A 17,500-nucleotide genomic window follows, 5' to 3' on the forward strand; every position below is an offset into this window, starting at 1 on the left:
TAGTATAGTAAGGCATAAAAACGCATAGTATAGTAAGGCATAAAAAGTCATAAAAAAGTCATAGTATAGTAAGGCATGAAAAGTCATAGTATAGTAAGGCATAAAAGTCATAGTATAGTAAGGCATAAAAAGTCAAAAAAAAGTCATAGTATATTAAAGGCATAATAAGTAAGGCATGAAAAGTCATAGTATAGTAAGGCATAAAAAGTCAAAAAAAGTCATAGTATAGTAAGGCATAAAAAGTCATAGTATAGTAAGGCATAAAAAGCCATAAAAAAGTCATAGTATAGTAAGGCATAAAAAGCCATAAAAAAGTCATAGTATAGTAAGGCATAAAAAACCATAAAAAAGTCATAGTATAGTAAGGCATAAAAAGTCATAGTATAGTAAGGCATAAAAAGTCATAAAAACGTCATAGTACAGTAAGGCATAAAAAGCCGTAAAAACCTCAAATTATATTAAGGCATGAAAAGGCTTAAAATGTTACAGTACAATAAGGCATGAAAACGTCAAAAAACGTTATAGATTAGTAAGGCATACAAAGTCATAGTATAGTATAGGTTTGTTACGTTTCATTAGTGTAATGTAAAATAACGTGCCACCCAAACAAACATAAATAGGTTTCAAATGCAGTTTTATTACATTTTCAGGGCTCAACATCCACAATGAACATAAACCACTGTGTAAATCAACCTTTTCTCTACCATCCTTTAAATGTACAAGAAAAAAAGCAAAAAAAAGCAAAAATGATCAGCAATCAATACTGGTGTCTAACACAGGTTCAGAGAGTGTATATAATTTTATTATTAACACATTTTGGTTGTTTCTTTCTACTAGCGTCACTACAGGGAGCTGGTTCCTGGAGATATGACCTGAGAGCTAAGGTAGGTTTATGATGGGTGTGTGTGTGTGTGTGTAGGTGTGTTTGTGCGTGTGTTTGTAGGTTGTGTTTAAAGAACGGTTTCAGCACAGGAATCACCAAAGTGAGCGTGCAGGTTTCTGTAAAAGTCTCTGTGTATTTCAGGTGGTTGGGGGATATTTGGGCGGGAAAAGCTGTGCTGCTGTTGTTTGGAGTAGAGTTCAGAGTCCTCGCTGTCTGACTCCACCTGGATGCTGACCTTGGGCACGGGCGGGCGAGGTGGCGGCTGCAATGGAGCGGCGTCCCCGGGGGTGAGGCTCGTCTGGGAGTGGACAGGTGAGGGGGGGCAGGAGATCTTCAGGTGCAGAGTGATGCTGAGGAACAGTGGTGGAACCGGCCAGGTTACACTTTTACTCTCCATCACACACACTCAGCTGTCAGTTTATTAGGAACACCCAGCTCAAACTAACACAGTCTAACAACAATCCTGCTGTAAATCCTCCTTCACCAACGTTGTGTTCAACAAACAAAAACACAATACACAATCAACAACAGCACAAACGACATCTGTTAGACACTCACACTGATGAATCAACACAATTTCAACACAAACCGAACATTATAACTAACATTCATGAAGGAGGATTCAGGACTGTTGCATTAGACTGAATCAGTTTGGGCTGGGTGTTCCTAATAAACTGACAGCTGAGTGTCAGGGACACATAGACAAGTTCAACAATACACACATGTTCTCTTTTACGAGACATTCCTTTAAAAGTGGAGATGGTGTGATTTTTCTGTGTGGCAGCGTTGAAGGTGCAGCGTGTTACATGGGGGAAAAAACACTTTAATTTCCTGTTTATGTATCTGTGAATTACTGAAGAGGGCGCTGTTCTTCAAGCTTAACAAGAACTAAAACTGTCAGGGATGAAATTGCAACAGGGAAAACTTAGAGCAAATGGGATCAAATTTTCTATGCAAATGTTTAAAAAAATGCTGTTTGAAAAAAACTTTTCAATTTGGAGTAAATCCAATCAGCTTCATTAAAGTCACTGAAATTAAACAAAAAATTCCAGTACTAGAAATATGGAATAATATAATACAAATGTTACTGGTCAAAAGTTGTGTTCTTAAATCGAAGTTATAGTTTTTCTCCACTGTTTTGATGCATTGTGAGAAATAAAATAGACGAACACAGAAACTGTGTTAAAGGCTCCAACATCACATCCTGGTGTCTAAAGAGAAAATAGTGGAAAAATAGAAAAATCTATGAGGTGAAGACAGAAAAAAATCACACCAGCTGTGATATTCTCTTCAGTTTGTCTGAATTTAATACGAGGCTTCAGGTGTCTGAGTAAAAATAAGTGGGAATATTCCACAGTTACAGACTTTTCAAAATAAAATTCCCTCGTTTTTCCCTGGGCGGATGATAAAGCCTCATGAAAGCTTCACATAAAGCTCTGGATTACTTTAGAAAAGGTTCTTTATTTCCAATCAGAACCGATGGAGAACCTGTCACGAAGTTCATTTGACAGTATTTGAGGACACCTGCAGTCTTTGAGCAGAAGAGCATCAAACCAGTGGAGAAAATCTGTGAAACAGCAGCGATAAACACAAACTGATGTTCAACTTCTAAATAGTTTTCTCATTATTTTAACAATCTGGTGAAAAGCAAAGCGGCAGGCGTGAACTGTCCTGGGATCAGACTGTATAATTCAGCAGCTGTGCAGGAACACTGTGACCTGCCAACACCTGCACACAGACTGGACATGAATGAAACGAAGAAATGTAAAATGTTCTGTCTGACTGTGTTTTCATAAGGTTCTGTTCTACAAACAGCAGAGCAACAGTTTAAAGGGGATACGGATATTTTCAAAAGAAACAACCAAAATCCTGTCATGGTGAAAAACCTCTTACACAATCACTGATTTAAATGAAGTGGACAAAAGATTCAAAACACCTCAATCACACATCGACTACATCCTCCGTAACACTCAAGAAACCCAACATTAAAACCTTCTTGAAGGAGGGTTTATTACAGGACGGTTGTTTTTAGACATAAAAACCTGTCAGTGACGGACACAATTTTTCATCATCATCATCATCATCATCATCATCATCAACAGGGGACAGGCTTTGAAACAAGATCCTAGCCCAGGTGGTTAAAGATTAACGGTGGTGTAATTATATTTATTCATCTTCTGAATTTCGTCCTTGTTGCCTATAAAAAGTCTAAATGTATTTTACACATTCTTACTGAGTAAAATCAGGCGTCACCTGCTCTTATTGTTTGTATTTTTGCATTTTTAACAGCAGATGTTTGAGTCTGGATTTAATGTGTCTGATCCTTTGTTTGTGTCTCGCAGAAACAGAGAAGAAGAGGAGGCTTCTTCTTCTCTGTTTTTTTTATAATAACTCCCTGAACAAAAAAAGCTTCAGGGTTTCAAACTCTGAAAAAATTCTACAACATGCATCAGAATACAGTTAGAAAACAACTGTCCTGGACTCCAGTCTTTACTTGTCTCTAACTCTGGGGTTGTTCTTGTTCCTCTCACAGCCAACACAGTCACACAACTATAATTTACATAAACAGCAGAGATAAATGACGCATCCTCCCGACACCTGCTTCACTTTCAGGTGCACGTCTCAGAGAGAGAAATCATCCAGACGCAGAACACGACACATTTCACAACTGAGAACACTTATCGTAATAATCTGTGTGGACATGCCAGGACCTACAGTGATTCAGTTACAGACACAACAGGAGACTACTGGTGCTAAAGTACAGGAGGGAGCCAGAGCAGAGGTTTTCACACTGTGGAGGGAGAGAGGTGAGGGAGACACTGAGTGAGATGAAGAACAGGAAGTCACGTTATTGTAGTTTCATGTTTGTCTGGTTGATTTTTCTGCCTTTATCACAGTCAGCTCATGGAGGAGTTGTTTTTTTTTTTTTTTTTTATAATAACTAATAAAATAATATAAATCAATCAAATCTGAAAACAGAGAAAATATCCACATAATGTTAGATTCATCCATCGCAAATAAAGGTCTTTAAATCCACTTAAAAATCACATAATAAATACGCTAATTGTAATTGAGAATTTCCACATTTTGACGGTGGTCTGAACGTTCATGGGCTCGCTGCAAACTGGGTCGACTAATATTCAGACTTTTAATGGCCAATTTACAAAAAAAGGAAACATATATAGGCAAAAAACAAGATGGCTGAAGCTGATCGTTTATAGACGGGGGAGGGGGTGATGGGTGGGGAGGGCTTGATTTGGTCGCCTCCACAGTGTCACACTTTGAAAACCTCTGACCTAGAGTATGAGTGTGTACAACTTACTGAGTATTCATGCACTGCACTGTACACAGTACTTTCTATGCAGGTGCATTGATTTCTCTCCTATATAAGCTACTGTACATGCCTGCAACGTAAAAACAATGTAAGCAATTCAAAATAGTCTATGTTTAAAAATAAAACGTCTAAAATCATCATCAAACTTACATATAAATACAAGTGATGCAGCAAACTGAGCAGTGTGTGTGTGTGTGTGTGTGTGTGTGTGTGTGTGTGTGTGTGTGTGTGTGTAACTATGTGTTTAGTCGCCTGGAGGTGACGGTGCTCTGGTCCCAGCCAGTGTTTGTGTCAGGTGAGTTAAGCAGATCACTGAAGGGCACGTGCAGTTTCAGCACACAGTACCTGCGGTCTAGTTCGTTCTGATCAGATGTGACCGTCGAGTACGGGTTCATCTCCTGTAGGGAAACACACACACACACACACACACACACACACACACAAACACACACATAGAGAACATATGCACAAAACAAAACGTATTTCACAGGCGCGTAAACACAGTTCAACACAAATACAAACACAAACACACAGAGAGATAAAGATGAACAAGAGATCCCCAATCTGTTGCATGATCTTCACATTAACTGTCATATTTATAATACAGTAATTAATAATCATTAATACATCTTTAATACAATAAATACAGTGGCTGTTTACAGGCACATCAAAAAATGTGATTATTTGCATAATAATCTGAGGAGAGTGTGAACATGGTGTTTGTGTCACATCAAGTGGAATTATTTAATTTGATTATTAACAGCTGTTATTTGCATCAATTTGTGTTCGAATTCAAAAAAATGTATGAAGACAATTAATTTTTTGTTGACTAATTGATTAATCATTGCAGCTCGTTGCTTTATTACATGATTTATTTTTGCTTTAAATGAAAAGAGAGATTAAAAAAAAAAACACATCACACATTGATGGTTGTGAAAACTTTTCTATTTTTTCTTATTCTTTAAAAAAACAAAAAAAACAAATGTTTACAATGTTTAATTAGTCAATTATTCCCTTCAGAATAATAATAATTTTATTTATTTATTTTCTTTAATGTAATAAAAAAATAATATGTGTTATTTTATATTCATGTCTTGATATAGTTAATTAAATCTGGAGAAATAACAGTGATACAGTGCAGCTGATCTCTCTAATCTCAGTTTTATCATCATGTTCACTAAACTTTTTTATTTTCTCTTTGTTTGTTCAGATCTAAAACAGCAGCTCATTGTTTTCCTGATCTTTTCTAATTGACCTTTAACCTTGAAAAACTTCATGGACCTCATGATCTTGATGAAACAGTGATGCGACATGAAAGTACACTTTCGTTTACAGGACAAACCTCTGAGTCCCATTATTATTATTATTGTATCTGATCAAAGTTCATTTAAAATTAAAATAAATTTAAAAGTGTGTAAGTTTTGTATTATTCACAGATTTGCTCACAGTCACATTTTTGTGAGCTTGTAAAAGCAGCCAATATGAAAAAGATTCACCCACTGTCATTAGCAACATTAGCAACATTAGCTCGTTTAGCTCGTTCCATCTGACACATTCGGTGAAAAGCATCGAATGTTTAAAACACAAATCAAACGAGAGGTGGAGGAGAGGGTCGCTGTACTCACATTCAGAGGTCTGGTTTTGGGTGGGGGGGCTAACATGGGAGGGGTCTGGCTCTGTGTGGGGCTCTATGGCCTCCATGGGGATCTTCACTGGAGGGGGGGCAGAGCTGTTGGGCTGAGTGACAGAAACAGGAAGCAGTTGGCATGCAGGACAAACTGGGACCTTAAAGGACAAGGACAGACGTGTTCTATATTTTTGTTATAATAAAAATATAATATTTCCTGTGAGTTACACTGTTGGTGCCTCAAATACTCACTACAGCACCAAATGTGGATTAATCCGCCGCTGAAAATAGTCCCCAATAAATACACTATTTCCTCCTTTTTCTTTAATAGAAAACTAGTTTTGTTTAAAAGTAAAGTTAAATATTTGTGATGTGTTTTTAAAGCAAGCTGTGATCTGTGAGGAAACAGAAAGCTGTGTGTCAACATCCAGTTTGAATCAAACCTCCCATGTCGAGTATAAACTATAGAGAGAAATGCTTGAGAGAAAGGAACCAGAAGTCTGTGGTACTCGTCAATAGACTGATTGTTCCCGTTAGCAGCCGAGCTAACAGGCTTGCTAACTGAAAGAGCTTTTGTCCGTCCTCTTAATTTACATTTACAGTAAGAGCTTCTGTGCCACTTTCTGATGCAAACAGCCTTTAACACAGTGTTTTTAGGATTTATTGACATTAACAGAAATATAGAACAGCGCCAGCCTTGTCCTTTAATCAGAATCATCTCTGGACAACACCACATCTCAGTTCTATGGATGAGGACTGAAACAAGGACGAGAATGGGGACAAAGATGCTAACGGAGTTTCTACAGTGAAGGAAACTGAGGGAGGTCAGACAGAAAGACAGTAGTAAGTGTTATACAGTGCCTTTTCAGCAACACTGTGGGACAGAGAGGAGAAACATACAGTATTAGTCACACACAACAGATGGAGCGAGACACATTTAAATACACAGTAAATACCAACAACAGAGACGCACAGTCACCGACTCGGGACAGACACCACCGCGTCTGAGCGTGAGATCGACATTTCCCTCACCTCCTCGTCGCTCTCCGTCTCCGCCGTCTTCTTCTCCTTCATCTTCCTCTTGTCGTCCTCCTTCTTCTTCTTGTCTTTGTCCGGCAGGATGTCGTCCAGCCAGGCCAAGTCGTGTTGTGAGAAGATCACGTCCAGCAGCTTCCGGACGACCATCAGACCCAGAATCTGCACACAGAGTATCCACTTACTGAAAGGAAGGATCCTTGTTTGTCTTCACGACAGCCAGAATTCATCAAGGTGCTGCAGACACCGGAGATGGCGTCACCGCGTTCTCCCTGCGACACACTCACCATCACTGGGAAGATGATGGCCAGGAACGTGGACTTGAGGATCCAGAGGACAGCCAGACAGAGGATCTGGACCAGGGTGAAGAGGTGGACGCGCCTCAGAGGAACGTGACGCAGGAAGGAGAAGTCTGGCTGGTGTTTGGCTGGCATGAGGTAGAGCTTGATCCGCTCCCAGAACTGAGCCACAAAGACACAGAACATGTTTCTCAGTCTCTACGAAGGTCGAACAGAAGTTTAATCATCACAAACGGTTGTTTTTACTTTTTAGGCAGCTAGTTTCAGCCTTTAATTTGGAGAGATATCCTGCTTCTCTTATGTAAGAGTTAATAACTGAATATTTTGGGGGATTTGTGTTCAGGATTTAGGAACTAATTCACCCGCCGCACGACACAGGTGGAAGCGTTCCTGCAGTTTTCATGATCTATTCTCAGTATTAGTTCAATAAAAACAGTGACAGGACAACATCGACACTAGTTTGATTTTTCTTATCGTTGACAGTCAGATCTGTTGTTGACCTGCAGAGGTGAAAATGACATTTCAGGAGGCCATGATTTAAAAAAAAAAAACAGGAAGTCTGTGCAAATAGTGATTTATGATTATTTAATTTTTGAAACAAAAATACCAAATATTTGATGCTCCCCTGTTTCCAAATGTGAAGATTAGCTGCTTTTCCTGGTTTTATGTTACAGTAAATTGTTTCTCTGTCAGTTTGGGACAAACTAACATGTTGTGATGATCATTTTTCACAGTTTTCTGTTGTTTTATTGACCAAACAACTAATCCAATTGATAGAGAGAATAATCATTAGTCGCAGTTCTGCTACAGATTGCAATTCCCATGGAGTAAAAACACAGGTAAATGTATATAACGTTCACTCTACCTGGATGCCACTGAGTGAGGCCACTCCCATGTAGAGGAAGACTCCGTACAGGACCGGCATGGGGATGTACTGCAGACAACAGAGGAGCAGATGTTAAAATGTTAAAGTGAAACCAACTGATGTTATAGAAAAAATCAACATGTCCGCCGACTGACCTGAAGGATGGGAGCGAGGAAGATTGAGAGTCCAGTCATGACGAAGACCAGAATACCCGTCAACCTCTGCTCCCTGGAATTAAACAGATTGTTTCATTAATGCAGCCAGTGGAAAACACACACACACACACACACACACACAAACACACACACGCACACACACACACACACGGCTGAGACCAGAACTTCCTGGGTGAGGACGGTCTCACCTGACTCCCAGAAACTGCGGCTGCTCTCCGGGGGCGCTGGACTCGCTCTCCATCTTCAGAGAGTCGATGTGGGCGATGGAGATGACAGTAGCCGCTACGTACCAGGGCAGACCCATGAAGGAACACACGGCCATCAGAACGCCGACCCAGAACAGGTCCAGGTGGTAGCCACAGCCTTTCTGCAAACGGGTGCAAAGACAGGAAGTGACGACAAATCATTCAGATCCAACCGTGACTGTAGGGCCGGACGGTTTCAGGATAATCGTATCACATATTACTAACATTTCTCCTCCGACTGTCCTCTGATTACAGACCTTCAGTTTGTTCTCCTTGCGGTTGACGATGACGGCGCTGATCTGCTGGTCCATGAAGATGAGGATGGTGACGAGGAGAGCGGGAACGAAGCTGGCCACATACCACCACCAGGGGTTCTTACCGAACGGCATCACCAACCAGCCGCGGTCGAGACGCGTCGGCTGCAAACACAAAGACGCAGAGAGAAGTCATGACGGAGCAAAGGTGTGCAGGTGAACGGGTCACTGCACTAATCTAACTTCACAGATCTAAAGCTACACATCTACATTAGTGATGGTGTCACTAAACAGACCAGCATGCATTGGGGCAGGAAGTATCCAGGTCATTTACTAAAGTAAAAGTGTCAATACAACAATGTAAAAATACTGATTTATGAGTGCAAATACAGAAGTCTCAGTAGAATCACAGTAAAACTACTTCCTGTAGTTAAAGTATCACAGTAAAAGTACTTCCTCTAGTTACAGTATCACACTAAAAGTAGTAAAAGTACTTCCCGTAGTTAAAGTATCACAGTCAAAGTACTTCATTGTGTTATATTGTACTGATTTTAACTCTTTGGCTCTTGAACAGTTATTTAAATGAAACCATGTGAGAAGTTTTTTGTTGTGCTGACAAACTGAAACGTTGGAATAATTCATAAATGTTGGAAACTACTGATTTAATGACTGAAATCTTATTTCTAAATGTAAACTCTTAATATCTGAAACGTGACCAGTAACTGTGGCGTCAGATTAAAGGAAACACTTGTTAAAGTTGTACTTGAGTAAATGTACTCAGTTACTTTCCCCCACTGCTGACATGCACACCAAACAAAGAAAACACAGATACACATGCAGGAAGTCACGTGTTCACATGTTCTAAGAAAAGGAGACACACACTTCTAAACACGATTTAGTGACAAATCAAATACCTTGAACTCAGTTGGAACGATTAGTTTGGGTGTGTCTAACCCAATCAACATATCCAGACCCACAAAGCACATGATTGACATGAAGATGGCAAAATCACTGATTAGCTTCCTCAGCTACACGTCCATCAACGCACGCACACACACACACACACACACACACACAGGGAAAACGCAGGACAAACAAAGACATGGGGATTGACAGTGAGGAGGGGAGACGTGAACAAATGTGTGCACATGAGGAAATGAAGACAAGAGAAAAGAGAAGATGAACTCGAAAAATAAAATCTTCACATTAATAAATCCACATAAAAAACAAAAGTCTGAAGTTAAATGTATAAAAACTACGTCGTCAAGGAAAGAAATGAATCCGAGCAGGGACACAAGAAGACGGGAAAAGGTCGACAGAGGTGTTCGGGGTGAGGGCGGACCTTGATCTCAGTGGGCACGTGCAGTTTGGGGGTGTCCAGCTCCAGCAGACGGTCCAACCCACAGAACACCAGGATAGAAATGATGATGGCAAAATCACCGATCAGATTACGGAGCTGGAGCACATGCAGGGAGAGCAGAGGAGGAGAGAGAACATGGGAGAGGATACTCTGCTACAGGTACGGGAGGTTTACAGGTGGTGGTTTGGACAAGGGGTGGAGCCGAGGATGAGGACGAATGAAAGCTGCTGATAATTCATGCAGGAATAGTTCTGGTGATTTTCTTTATTTTTCTTATTGTGAACTTTCTGACTTCAACTGCTGGTTCTTACTGAGAACGTAAATATATTCAAACATCACAAATTTACAGTTTATACAGTTTACAGCAAAGTATTTGAAGTGTGGCGACATCATACCAGTACGTGAACAGTCAATATTAGTGATCAGGTGTGACAAAGTGTGAATCAAACTTAACCACGTCACACTGAGGCGACTTCACGGTGACGCATTTCGCCTGCGGCTTCTTCACGTTCAGTCAGTGTGAATTTACAAAAGCGTCCGCAGGTGTGATAAACACATATACGTGGGACAAAATGAAGAAGATGATAATTGGTCATGTGACCCATGTATGTGTATTTTTCACACCTGTGGACCTGAAGAAGCCACAGGTGAGACACGTCTCCCTGACGTCCTGAAGCCTCTCTGGTGGAAAGACTTTGCAGATTAAAATACATTTCTAACCAAAAGAAAGACACATGACACGACTCTTACGTTCACCCTCTTGTGGCTGGAATGAGTATTACAAAAACAAACACTTTCTCTTCTTGTGACAATAAGAAAAATAAGGAATATCACTATTTTCATGCTTTGATAAATGACAAGAATCCATGGTTTCACATGCAGGTAAACGTGTTTTCAGCCTCTAACAGCATGACGGCGAGGCCGGCGTCTTACCTTCGTGGGGAAGTAGCGGCTGAACTTGAACTTCTTGAGAGAAACGGTCATGGAGTAGGTGCCAAAGAAGAGGATGAAGGACATGAGGGCCAGGTCGGGAACATACTTACAGGAGTTCCCCACCAGCGTGCCGCCATACTTCACACACTCTTTCTTACTCAGCTGACTCCAGTCCATGTCTGTCAGGTTAAACTACAAAGACAAGACAAGGAGGAGGAGGAGGAGGAGGAGGAGGAGGAAGAGGAGGGGGAGTTGAAGACATGGGGTGAGGAAAAGTGGAGGAGTGGGTCGAGGAGGGGAGAGGAAGCCGACGCAGAAGAGAGAAAAGACAAAGCGATAACAGAAGAAAATACAGAGCAAAGAAACTGAAGGGACCATACGCATCAAGCATTTCAGAGTCAGTCCTGAACGTGACGGTCTGTGTTTCCATTGATAAAACTGTGTTTCCTCCTCTCTCGATATCGTTCCAATAAAACGTGGCGACGGATTTCCGGCATCTGCCTCTGGGTTGGACCTGATTACGGCAGGCAGAAGTGTTCCCCTTTTAAATTTAACAAGATGCTGCTTCGTCTAATCGCCTGAAAAAACCACCTCGTGCAAATGTTTTATAAATGTTTCTGCAACATTGAGGTTTTTTTGTTTGCAATCGCGCATGAAGCAGGTTAACGGAAACGCAGCTGCACACTGAGGAGAGAGCGTCACATCGCAAAAGTACAAATCAGGATGAGGTGGTGGAAACAGCGACAGAGGCAACATTTGATTTAGTAATAGCACCACTTATATATACAGTATATAGGCCATGGTAACAGGTTAGCAAGGTTAGGCTAAAATTATGCTAAAATTAATAAACAGCTCAAATCTCAGTCGGCTCCCTACGTATTTCTCCAGTCAGACATGAACATATGATTATAGAGATTACAGCCCAGATATTTCTGATAAATAAAAACCCTCTGTTAGATTCTACTTGTTGTGAGCTGAGGTTTCCTTTATAGGAGACACGAGTCATTCACTAAATGAAGGAAGTTGATAAAAGGTGTTTACTCATAGTTGTAGAAACCAAATGTTCCTTCCTGTTTTGACTGATTTCTTCCTGAGATGCTTGATAAACATGGATCAGATTTCTGTAGGTCAAACCGTAGCCATGACAACAACATACAACTCAGTTACTTCAGTGCAACTTAGGCAGCCGCCTTCCCGAAGAGGAAGATACGATGTTAATCAGAAGCTTCTGGTGTTGTGTCACTTACCAACAGAGTCATGTTATCGTCTGAGAGCGGAGCTGAAACATTCAAGCCCAGCACAGATGCTAAAAAAAAACAACAGAAAAGAAAGGATGAGTAACACACAACTTTCCCTTTCAGTACAGTTTCCCCTGGTTAAATCCCAGCCACATTTTTGTCATCAGCGTAAACAGCGTTTACCATGGTCTATCCATGCATACTCACTTTTTCAGACAGCGTCCAAAAGTGAGGCAGAAACAGAAAAGTCACATGAGTAAAGACCAAATATTTACATCTATTCACACTGAAATATCTCCTTAATTATTTATTATGTGGACATGACGAGCTAATGATTTCCTGACAGTCAAGTCATTTCCTCATTATGTTGATGATGATAAACTGAGAAACGCTGTAGCTGTCAATCATTTTAACGACCTAGAGATTATAAACAAATTACACAACCCTTCACATGTGTCAGGTGAAAGGAAGAGTTTAACATTTTGGGGAAAGTCTTATTTGTTTTCTGTCCAACAGCCTGGAGTCAGGAGGTGGTTAGCCTAGCTTAGCATAAAGACTGGTTGGCTGAAGCAGCCTGGCTCTGTCAAAAATCCACCTAACAACTCTAAAACTCACTGACTAACATCTTGTGATGTTGTTTGTTTAATTCGTGCTCAAACACAAATGTAAAACAAACTATTAGCGACTTCAGGAGGAGTTACACGATGTCGTCATCTCCTGATGAACAGTTTAACCGTCCAGGAAACACTTGTCACTAACTGTCGCTGTTAAACGTTCGTCAGTGCGTTTCTTAGACAGAGAGATAGGTTTGTTGTTCCCCCCCAACAACATCCTGACTCCAGCAAATTTAAAAGTACAGGAGTGAACATCCGTCAGCTCCATCTTTAAATATTATATTTGTCAAATCAGTTATTCAAGGGGCCATTTATGAACTTTTTAGAAGAGGAATAAACTTTGACTCAGACAAAAGAACAAGACAGAAAGAAAAACAGAGTCTGAAGACTCACCCTGGTCTGGAGCGATGCATTCACATTTGTAGGCCGTGATGTAGTCCGGCTTGAAGCCGCGGTTAATTGGGTAATATTTAAAGGCTCCTACCTGTGGAAGATAAAAAACAGTTTTTTCCCTCTTTTAATAACTTTAAAATATAATCCAAGTGTTGTTCATCTGTGTCGTCCCAGTGGAGCCGACGTGTAACATGTTACCCACCATCTTCTTAATGGCATCAGAGATGAATATGAAGGAGATGAGGCTGGAGAACCCCTCCTCTGTGAAGCGGGTCATGTACTTGATGATGTAGCTGGCGTCCGTGATGACCAGCAGGAAACACTGCAGACACGAGTGAATGCCGATCCACAGACGCAGCTCCATGTAGTCTATATCGTTATTCCTGCGGAGGGAGCGAGAGTTAAAGAGGCGGGGGCTCGTGTCCGGCCGCTCGTGTTGCGTGCGTCCGTGTGCGCGTCTTACTTGCTGAATTCAAAGAGCAGTTTTTCAAAGATGAGAATGGGTCCGGTCGAACTGAGGATGATGAGAGGTTGTCCACCGAACACACAGAAGACAGTTCCTGCTAAAGCCGTGCCGAGGAAACTCTCCATCACACCCTGACAGGAAGAGGGGGGGGGGGGGGGGGGGGGGGGGGAGGTCAGTTTACCTGAGAGGTGAACGCTACCTGGAGCGTTTCTGAAATGGCTCGTTATGTTTTATGAGCACCTGGTAATTGTCGGTAGCATCCCCGAGCAGTCCTCCAAAGGTGATGGCGTTTGTGATGCAGCCCAGGTAGATGAAGAGCACGGCAGAGATGGACTGGATATGGAAGCCATCGTAGATATCGCTACAATACCACGGGAGCTTCCTTTTCATGTCCAGCCACAATCCACCAGCGAACCTGTTACAGCAAAACAAGGTGGAGAGCAGCGTTAAGAACCCGGACATCAACTGGACCCGGTGACATACGATCAAAGTCCGCTCCGGTCCTCTCCCACCTCCCGGTGAATTTCAGCTCCTCTCCGAGCTCGTGCGGAGCCGGAAGCTCTTCGTCCTCTCCTCCAGCTGCTCCGCCCGCCGCCCCGTTCATCTGACCCAGCTCGTTCAGGTTCAGCACCGACTTCCTGGGATGAAGATAAACATGAGAAATCTGATTTTACTCCACAGCTTCTTGAATCTTAACGGGACGAATTTCAGTCTGGCCTCAGAAGAAGGCGAGACCCAGATAAAGGTGTGATATTTTAATATTATACTTGTCTGCTCTATGGAGGACCAGGGACGTCACAGGAAGAGTAATGAAGTATTTCTTTAATTTCATATTTTAACAGGCATTAAGAATAGGAATTGTAAAAAGAATTTATAAATGAACGATTAATCTAAGATTAAGATTAAAAATGAAATTACAAAAACAGCATAAAAAACTCATAAAATAAACCATTTATAAATACATTTATTAATTTTTGTAATTGAATTTTGTCTATTTATATCTTATTTTAATTTATCTTATTTTTCCACCTTACCTAAAGCACTCAAAGTTACCTCCATGCCTTGCCTTAAAAACAAAACACGTGGTCATGTGTTACGTTAATGTACGTGCCTCATTTCAGCCGATGGGACCTTCTTGGGGGGCTCGATGCGTATCTTTGGGTCCCACTCCCCCGGAGGGAGGACGATCACCTCGTCCAGGAACTCGTCCACGCCTGCGATCAGGTCGTCGCGGTCCCTCGCTCTGTAGGCGACGTCGCTGAACAGCTGGCGCGACACAAAGGAATAAAAAATTAAAGTCGATGCATTTGAAATTGTGTACGAGTAGAAGTCGTATCAGGGCGCCACTTACGTCGTCCACCATGAGTGTAGCGATCGCTCTGCCAATCTCATTGTAGGACTTGGTTTTGCCATGAGGACCCAGCAAGATGAAGAGAAACCTGTCAGAGGAGGAGGGTAACAGGCTGATCAATGCAACGCCACACACACACACACACACACACACACACACACACTTCTGGATTGAGATAGAAAGGGAGACGTTAGCGACACCCACCTGGTCGGCACGGGGACCTCAGTGAGGCCTCCGAGCGTCGTGGCTTGAGCCAAACGTACAAAGGACACGAAGGGCTTGTCCAGGAAATCCACCTCGCCAATCAGGACGTTGGACGCTTCAGCGTCACGAGGAATCTTCTTCATGAACTTGTTCTTCAGCTGCAGGAGGAAAGAGAAACAAGCTGAGGCATGTTGCACTGCGGCTGACCTCTCCCAGCGTGTCAGCGGTTCATCGGATCATGTGAGGTACAGAAAACGACGAAGACAAACCAAAGCTAGATCCCTGCTCCTCTTTACACCTGTGCGACGGTGCGTTCAGTTACATCATGATGAGCAGGAACTCCTTATGAAAAATGTGTTTTTTTTGGGAGGGGAATATCAATACCGATCGACAAACCGAAAATATGTCGACAACTATTGGACGAACTGGCGTGAAATTTCATACAGACATTCATGGTCCTCAGAGGATGTAACCTACTGACTCTGGTGATCCTCTGACATTTCCTCTAGCGCCACCGTGAGGCCAACATCGGTCGTTTTGAGTGAAATGTTTTGACGACTGATCTGCAACGTTTGGTGCAGATGTCGGATGAACTGGAGGCATCATTGCATTATTTTGTTTGTTTGTGCTGTTGTTGTTTTTTGTATAATATACCAGAGAAGAAGCGGTCACATATATATATATATATAAGCAGTGAATCAGTGTACATGGACTTTAAATACCTCCCTCCTCTTCACTAAAAACTACAATAAAAAGACGTAAAAAAGCCAGAAAAAATTCTGCCGACCCGACAAACCAACAAAATATCTGGCGGCCTGCAGACCTTTATTCTGACACCACCCTCCTTCCAGTTTTTATATTCGCTTCACCGTGACTAGTAAGAATCAGAAATAAAACCTTTATCTTATAATGAGCATCACAGAGCTGCTGTCATGGCTGTAAACCCCGACTCCTGTTCTCCACAGAGTTAATTTCATATAGTATAAAATCACTCAGTCTCAATCAACGTTTCTCCTCCTCCTCCTCCTCCTCCTCCTCACCATGAAGCACGTGGCAGTGGAGTGGTGGGTGCTTAAAATTTAAAACCTCTTTATAATCTGTTAATGCTGCTTTCAGAGTCAATTCACCAACTGGTCCTCGTTCACTCACTCTCTAACTTCTTGGTGCAAAGCAACCGTGAACAAGACGTTTCAATCTCACACACGGTGAGCTGAGCAGTGAGGTTCCTCTGGTAGGTGTATATACTCCTCCTCCAGCGGGCACTACGTGTTATTATGGGATGTACTTTACTGGGGATATTGGTCAGATTAAAGGCAGCAGGAGGCGCCACGCCAGCGTCTGTGAACAAATAATTAAAGCAGACTCAGGGGTCACATGCAGGAGTTCATTTCTTACTGGCTTTGAAGTTCTTGTCAAGATATTTACCCATATGACAAACACACACACACACACACACACACACACACACACACACACACACACTCACACACGTACCAACTTACTGCTGCTGGTTAACAATGAATGCAGTGAAATTGAGCTTCGAGTCGCTGCATACTTTGGCACAAAACAAAAGGAAAAGCAAGTGAATATTCTTCACTGCTGCACTTTTTGGGGTTAGAGATTCAAACAATTAAGCTCTGGGAAAGAACAGAAGCTTAGAGATCTGCGCACAAAAACACAAGCACAAACACGCGTGCAGGTAGAACATAATTTACCAAATTCCCACCTCAGCTACCGGGGTGGGGTGGGGTGGGGGTGTGTGGATTAGAGGGATTAAGTGCTTCAGATGATTCTGAAAACCTCATAAAACAAGGCTCAACTCTTCATTTAACACACACACACACACACACACACACACACACACACACACTTGGAAATGGTGAGAGAATGTGTCACCTCATGCCATCTGTTAACTGTGCGCACGACTGAAAACAATCCATTGTTATTCTCCCTCAGGCAACAGGAGATCAGCTGATTACAAATCAATAACAAATCAATAACAACTCAGACGGTAACTGTGTCTACCTCTAGACACAAACGGCAACAATATTACATGCAAAGTTTACTCATCATGATCGTACTGAAAACAGCTGCTAATGACTGTGGCTCTCTGTCTAATGAAGAGATACCAATGAGGTGCATTATGGGAAATGTAGGACCCAGTATTTTAGACGATGTCTCAGCCTCTGCTGCTTTGATTCTGATTATTCTTCATGATGAAAA

At 41.8% G+C, this 17,500-nt stretch overlaps 1 protein-coding gene across 1 annotated transcript in view; it reads right to left on the reverse strand.

The window, feature by feature from the left end:
* Nucleotides 1–617: 617 nt before the first annotated feature.
* The window catches only part of LOC111659483 (electrogenic sodium bicarbonate cotransporter 4-like), a 29,495-nt gene continuing 12,612 nt past the window's right edge, over nt 618–17,500 (reverse strand). Inside the window, exons 9-27 of the mRNA XM_023412457.2 lie at nt 15,278–15,435; nt 15,074–15,161; nt 14,834–14,988; nt 14,235–14,360; nt 13,963–14,137; nt 13,720–13,853; nt 13,459–13,639; nt 13,257–13,347; nt 12,259–12,317; nt 11,012–11,203; nt 10,061–10,174; nt 8,722–8,883; nt 8,408–8,586; nt 8,199–8,271; nt 8,044–8,112; nt 7,167–7,340; nt 6,877–7,041; nt 4,563–4,615; nt 618–1,233 (exon numbers count right to left, since the gene is read on the reverse strand). Of these exons, the coding sequence (XP_023268225.1) occupies nt 951–1,233; nt 4,563–4,615; nt 6,877–7,041; nt 7,167–7,340; nt 8,044–8,112; nt 8,199–8,271; nt 8,408–8,586; nt 8,722–8,883; nt 10,061–10,174; nt 11,012–11,203; nt 12,259–12,317; nt 13,257–13,347; nt 13,459–13,639; nt 13,720–13,853; nt 13,963–14,137; nt 14,235–14,360; nt 14,834–14,988; nt 15,074–15,161; nt 15,278–15,435 (2,631 nt within the window). The 3' untranslated portion in view covers nt 618–950. The remainder of the gene's footprint in view (nt 1,234–4,562; nt 4,616–6,876; nt 7,042–7,166; nt 7,341–8,043; nt 8,113–8,198; nt 8,272–8,407; nt 8,587–8,721; nt 8,884–10,060; nt 10,175–11,011; nt 11,204–12,258; nt 12,318–13,256; nt 13,348–13,458; nt 13,640–13,719; nt 13,854–13,962; nt 14,138–14,234; nt 14,361–14,833; nt 14,989–15,073; nt 15,162–15,277; nt 15,436–17,500) is intronic.

This window comes from Seriola lalandi, unplaced genomic scaffold, assembly GCF_002814215.2.
Source record: "Seriola lalandi dorsalis isolate HSWRI2012SDOR001 ecotype SW California unplaced genomic scaffold, Sedor1 jcf7180002054480, whole genome shotgun sequence".
Classification (NCBI taxonomy): Eukaryota; Metazoa; Chordata; class Actinopteri; order Carangiformes; family Carangidae; genus Seriola; species Seriola lalandi.